We start from the raw sequence: 14913 nt of genomic DNA on the forward strand, positions 1-14913 counted from the left end.
GGAGTTAATTACGTTAAAGGTTACTTTCAAGACCTGTCAGCAATTCCCTCCATGGATGCTCCAGGGGGTGCTGTGGTCCCCGTTCACCAGAGAGTTCCTGCCCTGACTGAGGTGATGCTTTCAGTGCCTCTGCAAATGGATTTTTCTGGGAGTAACTCTGCTACCAGCTACTCCAAAAACCAGGAGCTCTGGAGATGAGATCTGAATAAGCAGTTTGAGAAGACATGAAGATTTTGGCTTTGCTGGGAGGCCAGAATTGCATTGCAGGAGCTGTGTTAGAATGCTGAGCAACAGGGGGTTTGGATGAAACAAAATAGATTCTTGATTTTCCCCTGAATAGGTATGGGTGGAATGATTTAAGAGAAAATCCACTCTTTCAGCTGTTTCTGCTGGAGAAGTTAGCAAGGGCTCACCACAGTGAAGCATCTCTGGCTGTTTGTTTGTTGGGTACCAGCCAAAGACCACCATGCCTAACTCCAGAAAATTAATAAAGCCCATTGTTTCTTGCATAAGCTTTAGTTAGCCAGCGTTCAGCGTTGCTGACTGTAAGGACTCCAAGGGATTTGTTAAAGATTAAATATTTATACGAGTAGTAAGAATATTTAGTTATTCATTAAACAGGGTAAATGTACTGAAGGGACATAAAGCTTTTGTTTCAGGTTATAACATTGCGCTGGGAACATTGTCCTATGATCACTGGTCAGCCAGAAGCAGCTCCTGTGTAATAAGGAGATTTGGGTATAGTTGGTTTGGTCAGGAGTGATGGGAGAACTCTGTATGAGAAAGCATCTGTGGAAGTCTGAGAGTGAACCTCAGTTTCCTCTGTCTGCAATAGAGTCCAAAAGAAAGGTGAGTGCAGTGGCTGAAAGCGAGTCTGGTGTGGGCATGGCATTCCATGAAGTGCAGAAAGAAAATGAGAGTATGCATCAGATATCAGGCTGTACTGAAATTAAAAGGCCTGGCTTTTTGTTTAATTGATTGATTATGGAGTGGCAGGCTGCACTGGGTGAATTAATTATGGAGAAGGAAAGATAGAAGGAAGTGAAATACTGCCGCTGTTGTGTCCATATTACTTGTTTGCCATCTGTCTGTGGAAATGAAGGAGAAGTGGGACAAAAAACGTGAGCTCAGAAGGCTGGTGGTGAATGTCAGAAATGGCCATTGAAATGCTGCGGTTCCCTGATGCTCCTAATCCTCTAGTCAATCCATTCCTTTAAGTTACATGCCTTCAGAGGCCGAGATCTTCTCTAATCTGGGAACCGAGGGTAAAAACCCTGAGTAATGAAAGTAATTTATATTTTCTCTTTTAGCCCAATGACCTTGGAGTAGATGGGGTTTGTGATGTGGATACCATTCTTGGTAAGCTCACAGATCAACAAGTGAGCTGTGTTCGTCCCTGAGGCATCCTCAGCACAAAGCCCATCTTGCAGCTGCAGCGATTGCTCAGTGCTGTGTCTGCAGCCCTCCCCACGGCTCCTGCTGGTGTTGGTGCTGGAGTGGGGACGGGGATGTGGCCCTGAGGCATGGGGGTAGGGGGGACAAGGATTCCTCTGCTGGTGGGGGAGGTTTAAAATGCAAGGTTTGAAATAAGTTTGCAGAGTTTTGGTGGCTGATCTTTATGCTTTTGTGCATAGCTGAGAGACTGAGTGGTGCTGGATGATGGATTGAGACTGGACTTGATGATCTCAGAGGTCTTTTCCAATCTTAATGATTCTGTGCTTCTATGATGGCTCTGTGACTCTGTCCTTAGCAAAAAAAATCGCAGAGCTGTCTTCCAGACATTTGCTGGCATGTTCATGCAAGCATCCTCTCCTAATAGCACTGTGTGGAAATTGAGATAGAGTCCAAAAACTTAGATCTGGGGTTTGTGCTCAAGAATATATATCCCTTTATCTGGGATGTATATCCTGGTACGATAATTTCATGCTAAAACCAATGGTTCTATGAGAATAAAATCACAAGTGGATCTGTGATGGAGAGTCAAGAGAGGTGCAGGCAGCTCCCCACGGTCAGCTCAGTGAAATTGTGATGAAATTACTGTGTATGCAACAGAAAGCAAACAACTTGTAATTCTGTTCAGAGCCAAGGATCCATTAGAATCAGAATTATCTTCTGAATGTTGCACTGGCTTTTACTGTGTTATTTTCTGAACAGCCCTGCTGTGTTCCCACTGGGCCATGTTTTGGGTGGCTGTGCAAGTTTGGCGAGCTTTTCTGGTGTGTCTGTGCTTGATATTCGTGCAAATAGTGCAGTTTATGAGTGACTAAAAAGCCCAGCCTGTGGTTTCTCTCTGCAGTGGCTGAACTGTGGTTTTCCATTTCATACATCATTTACAGCTCAGTGCGGTGATTCCACAAAGCCAGCACACATCCTCCAGACAAAGCTGAGAGCAGAAGTACAAAGACTATTTTTAAGACTTCAGTTGTCATCACCATCACACGTGCTTGACACCAGGTGCAATTTGCTGCATCTCACCAAGTTGCCCAGAGCACTTCTTGGAACCTCGGCACTGATTCAGCTGAGTTAATTCCTGAGGTCAGTCCCAAAAAGGTGCCTTTGCCTACTGCCTGTTGTTCCCTTCCCCCAGCACTTGGCCTTGGCCTCAAGAGTCCTCTGGGTCTGGCCCATGCAAAACCACTCATCTCCCAGCCTGCTTTGCCCTCCATCCCTTCTCTTGGTTTTTGGCCATATCCTTTCCTTCCCTGGGAAGATGCTGGTCCTTCCTTGCCCTCTTTTTTCTTATAGGACACTGCAAGGAAGCAATGTCATTAATGCCTTTACGGCTTTGTTTTCCAGGCATAGGAGGCAGCAAGAAATCTTTAACTAGAGAGAACTCTCTGTTTCACTGGGGGTGAAGTTTTCTTCCAGAAGTGCCCATCCTCCTCCTAAAATCCCACTTGAGACATGCTCAGCAGCTGCATCTCTTAGCCGTGAGCTTTCAGCCAGTGCTGCCTTCAAGCACTAAAAATAAGCACTGCAATGTGTCATCACCATTCATTTGCATGTTGGAAAACAGAGCCTGGAAGCTGTCTATGTTTGGGGGTTTTCATTTAGGAGATTTCAGTGATTTTGGAGATACAATATCTGGCAATCCATCTTAAGCTTCCATTTGGAAATTGAGACTGGATATAAGAAGATTTCTGTATTAGGCTTTTCTCTTGTTGGTAAGTAGTGAGAGAAAAAGTAGCGGTACCCATTCCTTGGTGGCTCAGAATCACTTTTGCTCAATAGAGATCGAAGGAAAAATAGCATCTTAAGTGACTTTGAAGTTTACTGCTATTCCAGTTCTGTCCCATATAAAGGAGAAATTTATTTCCTTTTATTTATATTCATAAGATGTTTATGTAGTACTTAGTACTCAGCAATGAATAGTTGTTCACTAGACAGAAACTGTTCAAAGCTATTGGCATCCATCTCTCCAAGTCCTATTATTTTATCATGAATTCCTGCTCCAACCCCATTACCCACCTGCAGCCCCATGCCTTCCTCACACTGCTCCCATCCATCACCCAGAGGGTGGTGAGGCACTGGCACAGGTTGCCCAAGGAGGCTGTGGATGCCCCATCCCTGCAGGCATTCAAGGCCAGGCTGGATGTGGCTCTGGGCAGCCTGGGCTGCTGGTTGGTGACCTGCACATAGGTGAGGATTATGCTCTTTTCAACCCAGGCCATTCTACGATTCATGCCTTGGCTGTGTTCCCCCTCTTGGCCTTGTCTTTATCCTCTGGTCCCAGTGGGAGATCAGAACCCACTGGTGTTCCAATGCTGCAGTTATCATTAACATTAACTCAGAATCTGTTCAACGCATTTAGATACAGTGTGCAGTCAAATTACACAGATTTTAATAAGTCGGCCAATTTTCAGCATTCCCTTCATCTGATGTAATTGAACTTTAACTTCAGGCATTTAAGACTTGATCATTGCTTTCAGGGCATGCCTTTTAAAGAGGATAGCAATTAGAGTTAGACAGTATCATATAAGAATCCTGATGGGCTTATAATACACACTTTCAATTTCTCCCCATTAATTAAAGAGTTGTTTTAAAACGATCTAAGAGGATATTATTATGAATGTTGATTAGTATTTTGACCCTTCTTCATGCAAGCAATAAATTATTTGGAAAAAAATCTACTATTACGTAAGGAAGTGAAGCAGGGTGAATCATTGTTCAGAAATGGAAGAGAAACTAGAAGAATTGGGATCTGATCACAGTGAAATTGTTGGCTTGATTGCTTTCCTTTCATGCAGCTGAGAGTTGCAGTAAAACTGGGAATGCAGCAAAGATTGATGGCTTTGCAGTGTTAGCTTCCCTGTAAAAGTGGACGAGTCCTTGGGCAGGCTCATTCACTTTTCCAACAGAAGATTTTACTGAAAAAATGAAGGATGGTAACCACAGAAATGGCAGAAATCAGCACAGCTGCAGCACATAACCAGAAGAACGAGCTCAATTTTAGTAATCATTTCAATTTGGTTGCAGTGTCTGTAGAGGCACCAAAGCAGGTGGGTGAGTTAGCTCGGTGCTCAGAGCGCTGAGCTTCTCAATGATGGTCCAAATTAATCTGAAGCCCAAAAGGTTTTCAGGTGGACCCAAGTAAAACTGGATAAAAGACAAGATGAATCCAAGCTTTCAGGCTGGTAAGGCGAGATGAGGGTCTCAGACCTCACAACAAATTTGAGTCTAGTTTGGAACCATTTGGAGTAAGAGAACAGAGGAAATAAATCAAGAGGTTGCAGCAGCTCAGTGTTTCCATGGTCCTTCAGCCCTGACAGCACGCAATAGGCTGCGTCAAAGCCAGGGTGATGGTACTGGAGGCTGCATTATTTATTGGCAGACTGGCACACCCAGGCTTGTTTGTTCAGTTCATTGGTCATTAATCCACAGTCGTTCAGAGAATATAAACAGAATTAGGGTTCAAGTGAATTTTGCAGCCTGTGCAAGGAAACACATTTATTGCTATAGTTCAATGGAAGGTTTGCTGCCAAACAATTTTCCACTACAAATTAAATGTTATATGGCAATTTTAAAGAATAAACTCAAACTAATTCTAATGCTAGAACGACAGTTTATAAACAGTATGCTTTCAATCAAATGTTATACTATTTTATATCAATTCAGAGTATATAAAAATTAAATAAATGATGTAGCAACACTGGTTGTTTCAAAATTTGGGCTATTTTTAAATAGGCTTTACTGGTAACAGTGGCCTGTGAGACGCACACGATGCGTGAGCGCCAGGCAGCACATTGGTGGCTAAATTATTACTGTTTAGTAGATTTAGTAATGTTTTCATAGGGAAACAAAACAAAAAATTCTGATCAGATTTGCATCCTCTTTTGATTCCCTGAGGGACCAAAGAATCGATCCGAGTTGAGATAATTTGTCTGTTGAAGCTATTTGTCTCCATTCGTAAAACCTCACACGGAGGCAGTGCAATGAATAGGGAACTTTTTCCATAGGCCTCTTAGTACAAAAACTTCCTGTTTTTATGGGGTTTTTGTGTTCATGTTTGTCTTCCTGACTAAAAAATAAAAAGGCTAAAAGAGTTGGATTTGGTTCCATTAAGGATAGAGCTCTTCAGAGTCTGGAAAGCAGCATGATAACTTACTGAGTGGATGATCCCTAGAGTATTTAAATTGCTATTTATGAGCAAAGAGAAACAAGGAATAGATTATGCGACTTTTCTGGTGGTGCTAATTTGCAGTAAAGTGGGCATTGTTTCTGGCATCAGAGAATTGCTATGCCATAATGCAAAGCATCAGAAACAATATGGGAATGAATTATGCTGGGGACTCGTCGCCAGTTCGTCAGTGGCTGTTGTGGAGGTAATTTACTTGTCCTGCTCTCTGCATTGATTTGTTAGGAGGGAAGTTATAATCGTGGAGAACCCACAGTCCCCGTTCTTTGAAAAGATTCATCAAGTAAAATCTTCACTGCTTAAGTAGGTAAAGGCAGTTCTTAATATCTGAAACAATGAGGAATACAGGTTTTGAAATGTTTTACTGTTTAAATTAATAGCTTCACATCTGCTTAAAAAGATAACACTGTCCTGAATAAAGCGTGACTTCCCAGTTTGGTATAATGACTCTTTTTTCAGATGATATTACAGAGAGCCATAGAATATGAGATGAACCTTAATTAATATTCTTTCAATTGCAATATATTGCACTGTCAAATTCTTCTAATATTCATGAACTAGTGAGAAGCTGGTTATAAAGCTAATGACGAGGAAACGAAAAGAATAAGGGTCCAACTCTATCTTCTTCTAGAGAAGACAACTATTTAATTCCTATCTTCCATGCATTATTCAAAGCTTGCTTTTAAAGGTATAGGCAGTGATCCAAATTCTGCCATCACTTATATGCAGGAAATACATAAGTATTAATATTTCATTGGAAGTTCATTTCAAATTTGTTCAAGTTTCTTGAAAAGAAAGGTAGCCTTGTATGCATTTATGGCTGGGTTGGCGTGCAGCAGGCTTTGGCCACTTGCTGTACTGACTGAGCAGCAGTGGTGCCTTTTAAGCCCTTGCTGAACTTGAGCTTAGGCTGCTACTATTGCCCTGGGCAGGAGCAGGAGATCTGGTGGTACCAAGTGATGGTTTGTGCTGGCAGATTATGCCACTGCTGGCTTGAATTGAGAACTGAAGTCATAAAATCACTTGAAGTTGGTTTTGTGCAGCATGTAGAACCATAGAATCATAAAATGGCTTGGATTGGAAGGGACCTCAAGGATCATGAAGCTCCAACCTCTCTGCTGCAGGCAGGGCGGCCAACCTCCATATCTGATACCAGACCATTCTGCCCAGGGCTCCATCCAAGCTGGCCTTGAACACCTCCAGGGACAGGGCATCAAGAGAGGGGTATAAGGCACAAACTCTCCCTTTTGAGGTGTCCTCCTAATAAAACAGCCTTATTTTATTCTGTTCTGTAGTGTAACCTGTTGACACCCACTGACGATGCTTTCCCCAGTGTTGCTGCCTGACCCTGTTCTACGTACCTCACTGCTGAACACCCAACCAGCCATGTGTGGTCCTGAGCTGAGAGGTGTGACCATAAGGTATCAAATGCAGACAAATAAAGCTCTGTTTGAGACTGTGGATGACATGAAGTATGTGTATATATATATGAATATATATGAGTTTTTTAGAGCATTGCCTTGGTGAACTTGCCCAGAGATTAGCTTGATCTCGATCTTTTTGTCTCCCCAGTCCGTGTCCACTTTGCAGGTTGGGCCATGCCTTGCCTTTGGAGCTGTGGCTCACATACATTTTCAGGTTCATCCATTTGACATAAAAGCACGTTTAATACAGCCAGCAAGGAAACCAAAGGTAGAGACAGGTTTTGTAATTATGAAGTAGCTTTTCTCTCTATGGTGCTTGAGATACAAGATGATAGGATTGTGCAGTCATAAAAAAGGAATAGCTTTTCAAAATCAGCTGTGTGATGACTAGAAAATAATCATTTTTTTACAATAAATAAATCAAAAATCATGTTTACAGCTCCTGGAGTTAAGAAATAACAGCTGACAAAGGAAATAAAATCTTGATAGTAACATATAACGGTGAAAGAAACCACTTTTCAGTTGACCTACTCTAAAAGTCATTAAGTAGCAATGTGCTGACAACACAGGAAAAATAACCTTGCAGAGACTTTTATTGGCTTTCCTACTGAGCATCACGTAATGTCAGAGCCGGTGTAGGAATTTAAGGCAGCAGTCATACAGCATGTCCTCAATTATTTCATATCGCCATTAGATGGGCAGTTTTTGTTGATCAGTTCATAGAATGCCAAACTCAGTGTTCAGCTCAAAATCTCAGTGCCAGTTGCTTTCCTAATGAAAATTGATCCTACTGGTGGTTTAAGATCAAGCCCATGGCCATTCTCCCGAGGTAACAAGATTTTTGATATTAATAGCAGGCACTACAAACTAAAGGCTTTCCTCCCATATGCATTTACTGAAATTGCCTATTCTTAAACATGCTATAAAACGAGGTGGGTGCTGTAAGCACAATGTGGCTGGAAGCAGGGATGTGAGGAGATGATGCATGGAAATCTCCCCTGTACTTCCTGCAGTTGTTTTCTTTGGTCTCAAGGCCACCCAGCCCTCCGTGCTCCCACTGGGCAGCTCAGCACAGGGCTGCACAGCCCTTGGGCTCCCAGTGGTTTTCTCCATTGAGAGAAATAACCCAGATTGCCTGATTGGTGTGGATTTGTATTTTTTTTCAAAAACTGAAAGTCATTTTTCCTGTAGGAATGAGCAAAAAAAAATCTCTTTGGTATGTCTTAAGTGAATCTGTCTGAGTCACAACTTGTTCTGCAATAAACCTACTTGTCTCCTCTCTTCAGTTTTATAGCTATTGTTTAAGAATACAGCCAGGACGGTTCTGTCAGGTGATATGAAGCTGTTGGAGAGCAAGAAGAGCACTTTATTTAAAGATAATAATTTAGAAAGTTTCCTCACGTGTTGTTTTCTTTTCAAATATAACTTGAAATATGCTCGCAACTGTTGGGTTTGTTTTCTTTAAAGGCAGAAAAGAATCATTTGAAAAAGTTAAGATTATTCCAGCTGCACCCACCCAAAAAAAAAAAGGGGTTTATGGAGCAGCTGGACTCTTCTCACGTCCAGGTTCATTAGCTTGGGGTGATCTCTGAGCTCTTGCTGATGGCATGCTAACTGACATGCTGCACAGCAAGCTGATTTAGCTGTTATGCATTCCTTGCAACTTTCATTATCTTCAGATCTGGGCATGCAGTGAACAAAGGCACGCAGGTAAAGACAGACCGTTTTGCTGGAGAAAATTCTTTAATCTGCTTTAGCATGTGAAAGCCCCCGTGAGCACTTGGCACATCACAAGGATGTCAGTAATAACGGAACGCCTGCCTGCAGTAAATGGAGAATTAAACCCCTGCAATCCACTCGCTCTCCATGACACACGCCCCAGTATTTTGTAATTGCAGCGCAAATTGCTTTCCGAGGAGATCGTGTTCAGCTCTCAGTTTCTGCAGTGACACTCCTGAAGAGGTGAGGTCCTTTATACTTATCATTAAAACCCAGCGATCTATACAAATCACTTCCCAACATGGCACTCACTCTTTTAATCTGAGGCAGATAACCGGCGCATCCCGAAGAAGCTTCAGCTTGCATCTGGGTGACAGATAAGAAATTTCATCGGACAGGTTTCCCTCGTGATAGACAGAAGTAATATCTCCGGCAGCAGGAGTGCTCAACCATGTAAGTCTCCATAAAGTTAACAGTTTGGGAGTAAACAGCTTTTTATGCAAGAGGAGATGTAAGGAAATACAGTTCTGCTCGCGCTCTGCCATTGAATTACCGTTCCAGGCACAGCAGAGGGCTGTTCCAAGGCTGACGCTTGAAAATGAACCTGGAAAAGTGCGTGTGAGCTGGAATTGTGTGGGGGATGGAGGAGGAGGCCCATTTGTTTCATAGGAAAAGTTCCACTCCAGAAAATTGTCCACTCATATTTGATGAAGGAGAGGAAAGGAGCAGCTGCCATTATTCCCTGGAGAAGTTGCTCTGCAGAATCCCCTGTTTTGAAAAACTGCAGATGAAAGTGGTTCTGGTTGGCCTTGGGTGGGTATTTGTAACTATCAGTGCCATTCTTCCCATGGTACGTGGCTATCTCCTGTTGGTCCAGAGGAAGGTGGGACTGTCACCTGGGAAATGAGCTGGGTGTGACAACAAAGAGTGGAGAGCCCTCCTCTACATGTGGCACATTCCTGTCTGAGCAGGGATGTAGTGCAGGGAATGCTTGGCACCGAGCACTGAAACTTTAAAAGCATATTCAAGATTATAAGTCATGAATGTACAAGTCTGACACATTGCTGCTCCATTTGGAGCTAAAGCAATGTAAGACACTGTGAGGATGCACATCGTTCAGGGAGAACAAAGATAGCTGGGAAACAGCCTGTGGGATTTCAGCTTTCAGAAAATGTGAGGATGTCTGTGGATAGTGATAGGACAAGGGGGAATGGCTTTAAAGTGAGACAGAGGAGGTTGAGGTTGGATATGAGGAGGAAGTTTTTCAGCCAGAGGGTGGTGAGGCACTGGCACAGGTTGCCCAAGGAGGCTGTGGATGCCCCATCCATCCCTGCAGGCATTCAAGGCCAGGCTGGATGTGGCTCTGGGCAGCCTGGGCTGCTGGTTGGTGACCTGCACACAGCAGGGGGTTGGAGCTGGATGAGCACTGTGCTCCTTCTCAACCCAGACCATTCTAGGATTCTATAATTCCACCTCCTCCAGGAAGTGAAGTTATTTCTTGTTTTGTCCTGCAAACAAGAATCACTTTCAGTCCATATTGCCAGGAGAGGATTCAGAAAGGCCACAGAGACTGCAGATGGGAGCCCCACTGCCCAGGGCTGCACTGCTCTTTGTAGCTGGCAGTGAGGGGGAGGTGGGAACAGAGCAAACCATGGCATTGTAGCTCCTTAGTGAAAAAGAAAGCTTCTGCACAACCAGCGTGTTGCCTCGGGTGATCAGATTTTAACAAAGATGTGTTTGTTGTTAAAGAAGGGGAGGTTATTACAGTTATTTTCCTTATTAGTGCAATTTCTTTCAAACTTTTAATACTTAATCATACTTGGTTTTCAGGATCAGTGCTTGTTTCTACCTAATGAAGTAGAGCAAAACAGCAGAAACTCTGTTGAAAATAATGATATTTGTTCTGTCCCTCTCCAACTACCAAATGACTGCACAATTAAATGCAAAATAGGCAGAAAGCAGAACAATTGAGTTATAAAATGACATGCTCTTCCCTTTAGAAAGCAGAAGCTGATCTACCATGGGTAAGAAGTCTTGTTTTTCCTATTGCAGGCATGCAAGCCTGGTGGAGACCTGAGCACGGACAGTGCTAAGAAACGAGACAGGGCACAGGGTGCTGATGCTGGTTGCAAACATATACAAAACTGACTCTGCTCTGATGTCTGTGTGATGGTGAAGAGTTGAAATGTTGCACTTCAGTGATTCTCCAGACCATGCCTGTATTGGGGAATAAATTCAGGTGAGCACGATCTCATTTACTGCTGAAATACTTGGCTGTACTGTAGAGTACCTAATGTCATTTTTACAAGGATATAACAAGTGACTGGGAGATGTTATTATAAGAGATGGGCTTTGTATGCTCAGAAATCCTCTCTGTACTGAGGAGCTTTGAGGGAAATCAACAGGTGTTGCTGGAAGCAGGGGAAGGTGACTCAAGGCAGGAGAGCCTTGTGCCCTGGGCAAGTGTGGGGACAAGAGCAAACCCTGGCATAAAGCAGCATCAATCAGAGAATGAGGAAAGGGGCATGGAATGCTGGTTTCTTTGCCATTTATTCCATCTGGATCGCCACCTCAGTGGTGGCTTGCAGTCTGTAAGGTGGGGAGACCTCGTTGTGGCCTTAAAATACTTGAAGAGAGCATATACACAGGAGGGGGAATGGCTGTTTATGAGGGTGGATAGCGATAGGATGAGGGGGAATGGTTTTAAAGTGAGACAGGGGAGGTTTGGGTTGGATATGAGGAGGAAGTTTTTCAGCCAGAGGGTGGTGAGGCACTGGAATAAGTTGCCCAAGGAGGCTGTGGATGCCCCATCCCTGCAGGCATCCAAGGCCAGGCTGGATGTGGCTCTGGGCAGCCTGGGCTGCTGGTTGGTGACCTGCACACAGCAGGGGTATGGAACTGGATGAGCATTGTGCTCCTTTGCAACCCAGGCCATTCTATGATTCCATGTATCTCCAAAGTAATGTAAAGAAGTTTTGGTGGGGAAGCTGTGTTGCACCAGGGGTTACTCTTGCAGCATTGAAGCAAGCAAAGGCTCCACCTGAACAGCAGGCACCCAGTGCTGTGGTGTCTCAGTCAGATATGCCAGGAGCTGCCAGCACCCTCCTCAGAGCAGGAGGTGCCAGACCTGGCTTCCACCACCTGGTTCAAGAGAAGGTGGTGGGAAAATACACCCAGCATTGTTTGCTCACAACGAAAAGCAGAAGTGAAGGGGCAGAGGATGTTGGGCTGCTGCTATGTGAGGCACGGTGCAGGCAGAGGGGCTGGGCTGCCCTGCAGGATGGTCCTTGGGACAAAAGGAGCTGAGCAAACAAAGCTAGCTCCAGTTTCTCACTTCCCTTCCCTGCTCCTTCTGAAGTGCTTTTCATCTCTCCCAACTCACCTTCCAGCACTGTTCCGGTGGAAGGAGAAAGGAGCAACAAAGAGAGGAACTCTCCTGCTGACAGCAGGCAGCTGTCATGAAGAAAATCCAACTCTCCCCTCCCAGACTCCCATGAAAAGAATAGAGGGCGATGCGGCCGCTGGAACGGAGCTCTGAAGTACTGCTGCAACGTGGAGGTAAAATAAAGGTGCTTCATTCATGTTATCTGAGCAGAGGAGTTCTGAGGAGCAGTGCTTTGTTGGCTCTCTCTGCTTCTTTCCTGCACACCATTGCTTGGGCTTGTGGCAAATGGAGACGCTGAGACGCTGTGGTTTAAGGCGCAAACAAATAAAATATCGTTTCTCTATATAAATAAAATCATAGCAGTGAATTATTCATATTCTGTGCTAAAATATTTTTATGAATTCAAGAGATCTGAAACTATATAATATGTCTCTCTAAAGACATTTTAGAATATTTATGAAAACAATTCATAAAATTAAATCCCATTAGTTCTAGATTAGCACTTGACATTTGTCAGACTAATAACTTTTCTTAGCTAGAGGGGATACCCTGACTTTCAATAACACTTAATGGATTCTCTTCCTGATATCTATTTGGCAGTGTTGGGCTTACACTTACTTACATAAATGGCCCCGATCTGACAGGACTGTGCTTCTCTTTGGGATGCAGCTTTACTCTGTCCCCTTCTGCCAGCCACGTATATGCATGCATTCCGTTGGCACAGCCAGCAGAACCTCCTTTCAGATCTGTTGTGCTCTGTACAATTAGCTTAAACTAGAAAATTCACACATTGGAAACAGTTAATTCATTTATTCTTATGCCAGTGCTGACAAAGTTGTTTATATGGTTGTCTGCATGTTTGGAAGGAAGGTTGTCTTGGTTTGATTAATACATCATAAATGTTCATGAATCACGTCTGCTTGCTTGTCACATTCTACACCAGGGACAATTTTTATTGAGATTTCTTTAGCTACGTCTCTGACTTCCATGGGAAAATGAAAATGAACAAAATTCAGGAAGCAACAAAACCAGATCAAAGAGGCTTGTCTTCTCCCTGGTTTGAATGCTGTAATGGAGCAAGTGTCACGCTTTGTACGTAGATGTGAACAACTTTGATGTCTGTGAATGTAAGATCAGTGCAATATATTGCTTCGAATTACACCAGAACAAAGTTGTCTCAGATAGCTGGAAATGAGAACTTGAGGAAGGTGTCTGTGCCACAGCCCTTCATACAGTGCTTCCATGCTGCAGGTGGACTGCACTGCCTGCATGGTACCTCAGAACTGGCAAGCAACAGTCTGTAAGAATGGGTACCTAAGGGATGAGCAGTGGGGCACCAAGGCCCATTATCACAGATTAGACTCTCTCTGTTTCACAGACCTCTTCAAATTTCATGCTGGCACCCTGGAGTACTGAGATCATGGGATCATAGAATGGCCTGGGTTGCAAAGGAGCACAATGCTCATCCAGCTCCAACCCCCTGCTGTGTGCAGGTCACCAACCAGCAGCCCAGGCTGCCCAGAGCCACATCCAGCCTGGCCTTGAATGCCTGCAGGGATGGGGCATCCACAGCCTCCTTGGGCAACCTGTGCCAGTGCATCAGAGCTTTGCCTCTGCAAACACTGCCCTGTAGGAGCACTTTGTTTTCTGGCTTACAGCCACCCCTGGCAGCCAGAACCAGGGCATTTTGCTGGCCAGGCCTGGAGCCAGCAGGATGATGCTTCCCCAGCCCTCTGCAAACCATCCACGCTGCTTCTTTAATCTCTGGGCCACCAAAGCTTGAATGCTTTGCTACACCACAGTGCAACATCAAGCAGAGCAGCTGAAAGCATCTTATTGTTCCAACAGCCCGGTGGGCACAGGGCATTCCCAGGGAGAATGGACTCTGCTCGAGCACTTGGCTCACACTCCCTGCAGGTGGGAGGGAGCTGAGGTGAGTATAAAGTGTCTGATCTACAAAATACATAAGTTACGTTTAATTCAGGTCCTCACCATGGTAGAGATGCATTAAATATGAATGAATTTGCAGTGTTTAAATAAATAGGAAGCTTGTGTGGCATGAATTACCTTCAAAACAAAGCAATTCGCTGAACTTTTCTTCACCCTTTCCCATTGGTCTTGAAAAGCATTTGAATGTGAACCTTCAGATATTTCTGCCACCTGAATATTTTTATACAGGTACAGTGAGGAAGAAAACACCCAAAATGTCACAAGTAGAATTTGTGTGAATCCTGGCTGGCCTGGATGAGCTCTATGGGTGTGACATCGTGTCAGAGATCCCTGCTGCCAGGGCTCCTGATGGCCACTGCAACCATTTGGCACAGCATCAGGCATCAGTGCTAGAGATAGAGATGTTTATTTGTTACAGAGAACATAAAAGTCTTTCTCTGGAAGAATCAAAAAAGAAATAGTGTCTCATCTCCTACTTCTGTAGCGTCTTTGGGGTCAAGGCTTAGCTCAAAAGCTCTTTTGTTGAGTTTTCCCTGTGATTCTGGCAGCATTCTTCTCTTCTCTGTCTGCAGCTTCAAACCCAGCAGCTTGCACATGTGCTTCCTACTCATCCTTTGTTGTTTTTTTTGTTGGTAAATTTATCTTTAGATGGGAATATGCCATCAGCTCTACTACCTCGCTCCACAGAGGGACGCAATGAAGGAAACCAACCAGTCTGGAGGTAAGGCAATGGTAATTCCAGTGAGCACAAAGTTCCTTAATAGGTTAGAAACAAACATGACAAAATGAAAAGGATGCAT

General features: G+C 43.9%; 1 protein-coding gene across 30 annotated transcripts in view; it reads left to right on the plus strand.

Moving 5' to 3' along the window:
• The first annotated feature begins 682 nt into the window (after positions 1-682).
• LOC125692881 (uncharacterized) overlaps positions 683-14913 on the plus strand; it is a 209582-nt gene continuing 195351 nt past the window's right edge. For 20 of the 30 annotated variants that reach the window (XR_007376911.1, XR_007376905.1, XR_007376884.1 and 17 more), the window contains exons 1-6: positions 683-849; positions 6931-9021; positions 9109-9231; positions 10831-11017; positions 12168-12336; positions 14762-14834. Coding sequence is in view for 3 of the 30 variants with exons in the window: in XM_048944031.1 (XP_048799988.1) it covers positions 12291-12347; positions 14762-14834 (130 nt within the window). In the remaining 27 variants the exon portion in view is untranslated. Of the gene's footprint in view, positions 850-2336; positions 2536-6930; positions 9022-9104; positions 9232-10830; positions 11018-12167; positions 12348-14011; positions 14097-14761; positions 14835-14913 lie in introns of all 30 variants that reach the window. The other 10 variants (XR_007376887.1, XR_007376898.1, XR_007376906.1 and 7 more) reach the window with 8 other exon arrangements.

The sequence above is a fragment of the Lagopus muta genome, chromosome 5 (assembly GCF_023343835.1).
Source record: "Lagopus muta isolate bLagMut1 chromosome 5, bLagMut1 primary, whole genome shotgun sequence".
Lineage (NCBI taxonomy): Eukaryota > Metazoa > Chordata > Aves > Galliformes > Phasianidae > Lagopus > Lagopus muta.